General features: G+C 32.4%; 1 protein-coding gene across 2 annotated transcripts; it reads left to right on the top strand.

Annotated features, from left to right (window-relative positions):
• The first annotated feature begins 34 nt into the window (after window positions 1-34).
• Window positions 35-6500, top strand: LOC144844391 (AN1-type zinc finger protein 4-like). Of its 2 annotated transcripts, none has more exons than XM_078701282.1 (9): window positions 35-776; window positions 1415-1490; window positions 2787-2854; window positions 3128-3317; window positions 3792-3933; window positions 4535-5215; window positions 5374-5428; window positions 5726-5849; window positions 6151-6500. In XM_078701282.1, the coding sequence occupies exons 1-9, from the start codon at window positions 638-640 to the stop codon at window positions 6284-6286; spliced, it is 1611 nt and encodes a 536-aa protein (XP_078557408.1). In that variant the 5' UTR covers window positions 35-637; the 3' UTR covers window positions 6287-6500. The 2 variants fall into 2 exon arrangements, with proteins under 2 accessions (XP_078557408.1, XP_078557409.1); XM_078701283.1 differs by having other exon boundaries at window positions 5374-5422.
• Window positions 6501-10784: the final 4284 nt, after the last annotated feature.

Consider the following 10784-nt stretch of genomic DNA (forward strand, 5'->3'; position numbering starts at 1 on the left):
TTATTTTTACAACAAAGTGATCAAGAATCTTAATGAATCAGAAACAGTGCTGATCAGAAACGGTCTCCTATTGTAATTATTTAATGGTAAATGATTTACTTAACGATACTTTGTGTATCTACGGTACTAAGAATGTAGTTAAGTACCTGCGTGTGAATCTATTTTGGTCACCTGATCTTGGTTGCTCTGGGAGATGATCTCAATCCGGGTTCTAAACATGGCTACCAAATACCTGTGTGCGAATCGTCGTCGGGGCAGTGAAGAATAACATTACAAGAGAAACGCCTGTTCTAAGTTCATTTTTATTGTAAAACTTGAACATTTGTGAACAACTAAATTAATATCTTATCTACCATTGAACAAGCTTTATCATGGTCTTAAAACAATTTGTTACGATTTTAACGCCATGGAAGGAACGCTAGTTAGGCCAGTCAGCTAGTCATTCACTAGCCGACCGTGCGCAGAGAGTAAGCCGGCTGCTCCCTGGATTGCTAATTTGCTTGGATAACCTGCGGTTTGTTTTGGTTAACGATGGTAGGGAGTGACATACAATGTGTCTCCTCCCATCTTATGATCAGTGCCTGATAGGCTTTACATTTTAAGTAGGCCTACACCGAACTTATATTAATTAAACAGTATGGATTATATAGACTATTCCGAGTATGCTGACTTGATGGAGTTATTTGTTGAAACTTTGACCGGAACTGTGTTTGAGTTGAGAGTTTCACCCTTCGAGACTGTTATTTCAGTGAAAGCCAAAATACAACGTCTTGAAGGTTTGTTTATTATATTTATTAAAATGTGTATTTCTGTTTTTATAGAGACTTGATTGCAATGCCATGTAACTAGGTCTACTGGCAATATAAAATCATTTTGTGTAGGGCCTAATAATATATAAGAAAGGCTGGTCTACATATTTATTAATACATTTTTTATCATACGTTTTTAAAGCGTCAACTGTAAAATTATAAATACCTGGTAGGTTTTTTTCATGGCTTCCCTAAAGTACCCATACAGTTACTATTATATACCATGTTTTTACGTCTATCTATTCACATTAACTTTGCAAATATGAATAAACTGAATTTGATTGTGTTTATTAATTATTGATGATTTCCATTGACTTTTTGATGTTTTTTATTTTTTACTGAAATAATAATATTTTTTTTTATGAACCGGTTATTGTGCAGTTGGTATTCATTGACGATTGTTGGTATTTTATTTTAGTGAATAACACTTTTTTCAATAAAATTGAGTTAAAATTATTTATGAATTTTGTTCTAGCCAACTTTTTCCTGCTTTTGAACAAGACGCTTAGAATGTTTGAACTTTTAAGATAAAAAAATTGTTTTAGTGTTTGCACAAGAACTGCTGAGATTTTCTTTATTTCTTATTTCATTTACTACATGTGTAGGTATACCTCTTAATCAGCAACACCTTATATGGAAATCAGTGGAACTTGAAGATGATTATTGTCTACATGATTATGGGTAAGCTTATTTTTAATCAGATGTGTGTGAATTTTGGTGACATAATTATTGTCAAACTTCCAATTTTTATCTAGCAAATCTGATTTTCTTATTTTTTGTTGTAAAAGGAGGGCAAATAATAATACTAAATACTTAATATACAAAAGCTTAAGCTATTGTATGAAGTACAGTACTACAGTAGGCCTACTGTTATAATATACTGTATAGAAATTCTCCTGAATACATTTTTATCTTTTGATTCTTTGAATGGATTTTATTTTGTGGTACGTTTCTATTCTTTGTCAATGAATATAGTTTGTATATGGCATGCATTAATGTGTATTTGTATACAAGAAGTACTTGGACTATGCCCTGTTAAAACAACCTCCCGGAGCTTTTCCATAACAGTGCACCCCACAAAGAGACCTCCTTACACTGGTCAAATGTCACAGATATGCCTGTTTACATGCCCAGGGGCAGCCTACTAATAGTGCAGTATATTAGTTTTTAAACTGTACAACAAACAACCAATTGTTTTTGTAGTTCTAGCATTGATTTAGTCCGGTTATTAATCTTAATTACTGAAAAGTACTTACTTAATTAGTTATCATATCTAGATAGCTTTGTTCCATATACTGTACTGTATACTACTATGGTAAAGATTACTTTTATTCCAAAACTATAATAAGAGCAGCCATTAAATGCAACTAATAAACCCATGTAGATACTATATGGATAAAATATGTTTAATATTTACTTATACATTACTGGTTACTTTGTGGTTTAGAAGTATTTTTACAGTGTAATAAAATCATAACACAATTATACTAACAGTCGATCAAGAAATGCTGTGCTGTGAATAGAAACATTTTCTGAAAAGCTCAGTTTGTTAGCCTTGACGTCAACAAACCTTAGCATTTAACAACACAATTAACGTCTTGTTCCTCACTAACACACTTTAACCCCTTGCTGGTGTTTGTATGTTGATAAACATACTTTCACTCTGTAGGTGGTATACAGTAACTTGCAATATTGATTGAATATAACTACTGTACTGTACTGCATATTTTTGCCATTCTATAAGACGAACAAAAATTTTATCAGAGAACCTACTAACTGTTCAAGACCAGCCACGATTTAAATATTATTGTTAATATTATTATTATAATTTATCAACTGTTTTGTTTTGGTTTTTTTTACTACAGTATTAGTAAACTGGTAAATAAAACTTTCAAACTGTTCCTTTTATATAGTATACTATAGCCATTACTATTAGTAATTTGTAACAATTAGTGATTGTTGTAATGTATTTTACAGGATAAGTGGAGGATGTACTTTAAAACTGGTTCTAGCAATGAGAGGCGGCCCCATCAATACAAGGAGAAGTAAGTTTGATGACATTATTTGGCCAACATTTTTAAGAGTTGGAAATACTGTATTGGTTTTTGTGGTCATGTTTAATGAAGGAGTTCGGTACTGAAATCGAGAGACTTGTCTGTAATGTAATTTAGTGCTTACCTTATCTATTCCCAGGGTGGATTACAATTACAGTAGTACAGTAGTTATAATTAATTACACTGTTTTGTTTATCAAATAAATTGACCCATAAAACACTGTGTTAATGTTACCACTAATGTTACAAAATACTTCTCTTTAAGTACCAATGGAAGATCCGGCCGTACGAGAAATGGCCGAGTACATGGAAGCCAACAAGGAAGAAATATGGGAACGAGTTCCTGGTAATAGACAAGTTACACTTTTAGTCTTCCGTGAGGGTGATCAACTCAATTTTTTCCGAGTCGTTGATCGTGGAGATGGCACATTGACTCCATTATCTGAGTCTTTAAGGTAACATTTTTCTTGATTCAATATAATTCAATTTTAAAAGTTTGCCATAGAAGGTAGTTCCATTTCTGTTTAATTATTAACTCTAATGAGATTGAGATGATTTTTATTTTATTGATTTTTTTATACTGAGGGACATCTTCAGTCAAATTCTTCTCCCAGAGGGCCCAGTATCCAGACAAACAAAGTTAAAAAAAACAAAGACAAAACACAAGGAAATGAAAACAACCCACCACACCTTAGAACTATTGGCAGCATTCATTACTCTTTTTGATAGTTATTTATAGTTAAAATCGGTAATATTATAATTTGCAAAGACATAGGTGAGGACCTCACATCAGGCTTAAGACCATACCTAATTCGTCCCCAGATTTCTCAGTATAAAACACTGTATACTCTAATCTAGACCAATATGGGATAGTCTTCCACATGATATTTCAAATATTGACACATGATGTTTTGTTTTTATTTTAAAAGCGGAGCATCAATGTACAACATGGTTGATGACGAGGAACAGGAGCCAGTGATTTCACAAGAAGCACTGAAGGAGAATGATGTGACAATGAATAAAATGAAACTGTTAAGAGCTAAGATGGAAAACATGAGTATTTCTAGAAAAGTAAGATCATTTTTGTTTTTATTCATCATAATTATAGGATTCTAAAAAAAAAAACCATTGTCCTGGTGTAAAGTTGGTGTTAGAACCATTTATCTGTCATGATCCATCTATTAATAGGCTTTTTCGACTAGATCTAGCCCCTCCTCTATCCAAGCAATTTGAAATAAAATCTTGATGACCTTGTGAACAAAGTGTTCTTTTATTCTATATTCATCCATTCATACATTTCACTTTTGATATCAAAGCATTCGACCATCCATTGCGGTGGAGCTGTAAAGCATAGATTTGTTGTTGATCTGTGGCAGGATCCTTTTATTTAATTTAAGCTTGGTTGGAAGCCTAAATCTCTGTCTACACTATCACTACTTTGACAAGAAAAGTGTGACATGCCCAAATATGGTAGTGATATACCCAAATATGGTAGTGATGACACTAATATCATCATCTCCATATATAGCAAATCGCATTTTTTTGTCACATAACGTTTGATAGTGTAGACAGAGCTTTGAAATAAACTGCACAAAATAAAAAGTGATAGCAATATTGTACATCCATTTACCTTAGTAATCATTCATTCTTTGATTTTTTATCCACATTTCAGAAACCTAAGGCACAACCAAGACCACCATCAGCAGGTCGGCCCAAAAGCAGTTTTCGTTGTCGGCATTCAGCCAGTAAAAAGAAGAAACCACATCCTGGTGTAAAACCTGCACCTATGTTTCCTCCGTTAATTTTATCACAACCCATAAACGAACAGGTCGTTACTAGCAGCCATACTCATGGTAGTTCGGACTCTATTGATGGCGCTAGTCATTCTCGAGCAGAGAAACAAACTAAACTAAATAGTCCTGGAACCTCTGCAAAAACATTAGACAATTTAAAGGACGTTTGTCTTAAAAGGTCTTACACGAATCTTGGCACCTTGCCATCAAGTTCAAAACATGTTTTAGAGGACATTCGTCCAAACACTTCAATGACGTCAAACGTAATAACTGCATCAAATGTGGATCATAAAAGCATGAGTGCAAAACGTGATTTTAGTACGTTAAAATCTTCTGATGCACGGATGGTAACAAATCTAGTGAACCAAGCAAGCAAGGAGGGTAAGATAAATAATATATTGTGCACAAAAACAAGAGACACTCATACAAGTAAAGGTACTGGTCATGGACGAGTGACTTCAGGTACTATTGCGTTATCTCGGACCATGAATAGTGCAGGAATCGGAAATACACGGAGGACTGAAAGAATTGCCACACCCGAAGCACGCAAATCATTGATTGTAAGTATTATTATTATCTTAATGTTCTCGGAGAAAATCGACATTTTAAATCAACTTGGTTGTTAGTGACATGTTATGTTTACAGAAATTCTGGATGGAGATATTTCAATAAAAATGTTGAAGGAATTATTTGTTTTTTTCACTTTCTTTTTCTTCAGTCTGCCCACAGTATACGGCATCGATTAAACAGTCGTGATGGTCGAATAGGTACTGGTAAGTTTTTTAAAAACACAGTCAATTAGAAAACAATAATTTAAAAAATTGTAATTTATATCATTAAAAAGATTAAAGGAATTGTCAAAGTGTCATTTAAATTAATTGTAGGCAAAGTAACAGAAGTTTATGGAAATTTTAAAAAAATGTCATGAACCGTCAGAAATCATAAATCCAAAAATAAAAAAGATTCCCACACATAATTGATTGAATTACAAACTTAATGTCATTAAGACAGATCTTATGAAACAGTATGCAAGAGATAAAATGAAATTGTTCTATTTTGATTATGCTTAGTTTCTCCAATTCATCGATTACCACCGGTATCTAAGCCAGCCCTGACATCCAACAAGAAAAAGTCAAGTAAAAGGTGCTTTCTATGTAACAAAAAAACAGGTCTTGCTTCTAGTTATAAATGCAGGTAAGAACAAGCTTATTGTCTACATATATCTATCTGTATATATTATATTCATTGTATTTTATCTGTAATTGTTTAAATAATCAATCTGTCTCCAGTGACTAAGGTGGACATCCATTTTAAGTATCATTAAGTTAAGTTAGTACCTCAAGTTGCTTATAATTTGCTTGCTTGTTATTTATTTTGATTTAGAAAGCATGTTTCTCAACCAGTAATTGGCAATGACATTTGAATAAGAAAATGTAGGCTCTACCCACTTTTTCCTTTTCTTTAATCTCCTTTTTTCTTCTTTTATCAATTCTAGATGTGGCCGAAACTTCTGTGCCACGCATCGATATGCTGAGGTTCATAGTTGTGGCTACGATTACAAAAGTGAAGGACGTAAACTATTAGAACAAAGCAATCCTATGGTTAGCGCCCCCAAGTTACCCAAGATATAACAACCAAGCGAGGGCAGTATAAAATGTTTGAAGCTGTTCAGACTTATTCATCATTCTGCAAAATTAAAGAATTTAATTATTATTAATATTTTTTAAGAATTACTGGTTTAGCATTCAACTAATGCAAATTGATATTTAAAAACCTGCTTGTTAATATTGCTGCAAATGCTAATGTTGTCTAATTGTGTAAAATTAAATCTTATACAAATACTGATTTTTTATCATTATGTACTTTTTACAAACTTTTTTCTTTAAATTTTAAATACTCTTCAAAGATCACATTATATATCAAATAATTTATTTATATGAATAATTTAATTTTTACCTATTTAATTGATTATATAATTCACTTTCTGATATCTTGTTTCAAATCATTGTTTTCATTTTTAGAAAATAATTATATATTGATACTAGTGATAAGATCATTATGTTTAGAAGATAAATTATCAACAGTACAATATATTAGTACAATATATTCTTTTTTTTTGCTCTGCCCTTAAAATTATGCATGCATTCTTACAAATATATCATGAAATGATATTTTTTAATTGATAATTCCATTTTAATCAAAATATTTATTGTATTTCTTATATAATAATTACTTTTTAAAAATTAATTTTTATTGAGGTTACTATTTACAATTGAATTGTATTTTAACTTTTTTAATGTACTTTTAAATTCAGGTATATATTGGGGATAAGTAAAAACCTTTTTCTGACAAGCCTCAACCACTTCTTAAGTAAATCGAAGGCCACTAATATAGTTAATTGCACTCTGTTCATATTAAGAATGTGAATGCTATTCTTTAACACTATAATTGTTTGTCATGCTTTTCTCTGGCCACTGGACTGAATCCATGCTTGGCCTTAATAACTATAATAATCATGGAGAAATTGGGTGATATAATCATGTGTGTGTAATATTACATCATCTTTGTACTTTCTAATTATGTATCCAATAAGAAAACATGTGGTGCTTATTTGTTAAATCTTCCAATGTTTACATTGTTCTGCCATTGTACTAAAGCGTAAATCTCTATCTACACTATCAAACTTTATGTGACAAAAAAAGTGTGATGTACCAAAATATTGTAGTGATATGAAATCATCATGTCCATATATGGGCACATTACATTTTTTTGTCACAAAGTTTGATAGTGTAGACAGAGCGTAAGATGGTTTCCCGGTTTACATTCTGGTTCTGTAAACAAATTCCATAAAGATACATATTCATTGATTTGTGAAAAGGAATAAGAAACAATTGTCATAATTAATATAATTATATATATATATATTCTCACAGATTTCCTCATCCTTTATCGTTTCAAATTTAAGTAATTGATATTCAGTAGTAAATACCCGGGCAGTTTAGAGTTTCTTCTATGCCTGTGAATTTATATATAATAAGGCAGCACTTGCCAGCTCTTATACATGACGTTATCCAAATTCCTTCACTTGCACTGATGAAGGGCTAGTGTTGTCTGGTAACTTTTCTGGCTGTTTTACTTATCGTTTTGATTTAGCTTTTCGCTTTTTTTTTGTATCTCCATTGAGATCGAGCCACTGATAGCCACAGCATTGTCATTTTTTTCAGTAATTTGCCTTTGGAGATATATATATATATATAAATATATAATGTCATAGCTATTTAATCTTTGGCCATACGTCGCCTGCCACAGAATTGGAGGGCAACATAATTTTTACCTGTCATAGCAATTGTACAATATAAATATACTTTATTCTGTCCAATATACATGAAATGCATATATATGGAAAATTGATTGGTTCCAGTGTTATTAAATAATAAAATATACAATAAGTTACATATACAAAATTGACCATTCATTCATACTTTAGACCATATTGTGTCGTTAGGTCCTATAATTACAATTTAAGAAAGACTAATTTAGGACCCATGTATTATAATAAATAGAGCCTACAACAGTATCAATTCAATGAAAAATCTTTTACGCAACACCGTCATGCAGTGTATAGTCAAAATTATTTTACGAGATAAACTCGAGCGCACTTTTGCTGGTACAACTACTATATGTGATGCAATGGTTAATAATGTTTGATCACTGGTGGTCTTGCTAAACATGACTCATTCATACTAAGTTGAGTCCTTATTGATTGATACTGATCAAACATAGACATTTAATTTACTGGACACCTGTATCTTTGGCGTAACTATAGCCTATATCTTGTTTTTCATTTACACAAAATGATAATTTTAGAATTAAAAACAAAATATTATTATTGATTTTATTAAGGCTCAATGTCTATTTTATTTAGTTAATCTATTAGTTTCAAATGTGCAATATGTATGCTTTATTATTTAGGGGGTTAGGGGTACAATTGTGTTGTGAACTTTGACTTTAGTAAAGATGACGTAAGTCACTTTTTATAAAATATCGTCAATAATACAAAGTCAAACTCGATGCGTGCATACAACAAAAGGTATGCTGTCATCGGCGTTCAAATAACCCGTCTCTTTTCTTTTTCTTTTTATTTTTATCTTTATAATATTCTTTAATACAGATTGGTTAAAGTAGAACCCCTTCGGGTCACTTTTATGATATGAATTGGGGCAATTATGGTCAAAACTAATATTCCAGGGGACATCCTTATCAAGAAGAGAACATTTGAAGATAATTCTTTGGTTTTCTCTTGTGTTTTGAATATTATAATAAGTACTTTCACTATTTAGAAGCTTTATGCTTGTAATGACTTTCTCAATCTGTACAGTTTGCATTGTCTCTAGGCCTAGTGTACGTTGTATCGTATTAAAAGCATTCCTCTATCACTTGCTGCGCGCGGCCCGACGCAAACTAGGCCTTTTAAGTGAACTTCTCATCCTTGTAGACTCTATTAAACATGTTTCTCGCTTATTTGCTGCTATATTTTGGTTAAAATAAGAATTCTAAATTCTGGATTTTTAATATAGTTTACAATAATAGTCAGCTTGCCGAAACAAATATGAATATCAGGCTAATAAAATGTTAGTGTTTATTGATTTTTGGCAGATGCATTTTTTTATAAGCGTGCCGATTTAGTTTAACATAAATTTGAATAATAAGAACACACATTATTAAGTCTTATGCATTGTTTTGTTTTTGTACTGTGAATCGTATTCCATTTATACACGCAAGCTGGCACAATTACGATCACGTATCGTTGGCGTAATACCATCCCGGTGGTACGGGCGTTATGAACCTCGGCACCCGCATAGGTCTTGTTCTTGAACTGCAGGAGACGGCCTACCCTCTAGTCCGCCGTTCCGCAACCTATGGGTCGCGACCCAATTTTTGGGTCGCAAAAAAAAATTGATGGTCGTGAAATTGTTTCCGATACTGACACTTTTTATCAATTATACACTGATCTATATGTGAAATGTTCTCAGTTCTGTAGAATCTACAACACTGATTACATTTTTCATCTACAGTTTTTCCCTATGTTGACGTGCGGTGAGTCCGTAGCGTACAAACAATTCGGGAATCGACGACGGGGCAATGGACGCTTTTGACGCATAGTTCGTTGTTAATATACAAGTGGGGAATCCCCTTTTAGGACGTGGATTTAATAACCTTATACCAACTGGTTCTACGACGCTATTTTTCTGTAGTTTGCAAAGTGTGTAACTTGACTGAAAAACTGCGAACTTTGATATACCGGCGGTGCAGGGAAACTTTACAATGAATATTAGAATAATAGAAAGAACAATATAAACAGGTCCATCCCAAATTACACTCCTGGCGATGTTATTCAGGCTCTAGCCAGGGGAAATCTTTATGATTCGGGAGAACCCCTTTAAAGATGTATTGTCCCCCAAAAACATAAAAAAATGAAGATTAATTAAATCAGACTTTGAATACATTATTTTGTAATAACAAAGTTAAACACTTCCGTAGAAAAGAAAACGAAAAAAAAACATTGTTTTCACTACTTATAAAACAGAAAGCCACTCCGAGAGTGCAACCTCCGTCTACTGTAAAATTCTCCTACATAAGATTTTTCCGGGTAAAAAAAAATATATATATATATATATAAACACAAGAGGCAAAGAACATTAATTCTAAACCGCCCGGTGATATACTGAAATTTAATTAATTAATTTGAAACGATAAAGATGAGGAAATCTGTGAGAATGAGAAAAAGTCGCCCCAACCGAGACTCGAACTCGGACCGCCTGCTTGATATGCAGATGTCCTAACCATTAGACCACTGGGGCTTTCATGGTATTGTTCGAACTCGATTGGATAACGACTCTTTAACATTCTCGGCGTGGTACGGCGGAACAGCACTAGTCCTCAGTTGTACGCACGCATATATATATATATATATATATATATATATATATATATATATATATATTAATAGAACTCAACGGCTTTTGCTACGATGGATATATATGTGCTATTTCTCAAATGGCCTTTGCTACTTTGCATTTGACCTGTGACGTATATGTTTTCCTATTCAATTACATTGCTCATCGATAG

This window comes from Antedon bifida, chromosome 6 (genome assembly GCF_963402885.1).
Source record: "Antedon bifida chromosome 6, ecAntBifi1.1, whole genome shotgun sequence".
Taxonomy (NCBI): domain Eukaryota; kingdom Metazoa; phylum Echinodermata; class Crinoidea; order Comatulida; family Antedonidae; genus Antedon; species Antedon bifida.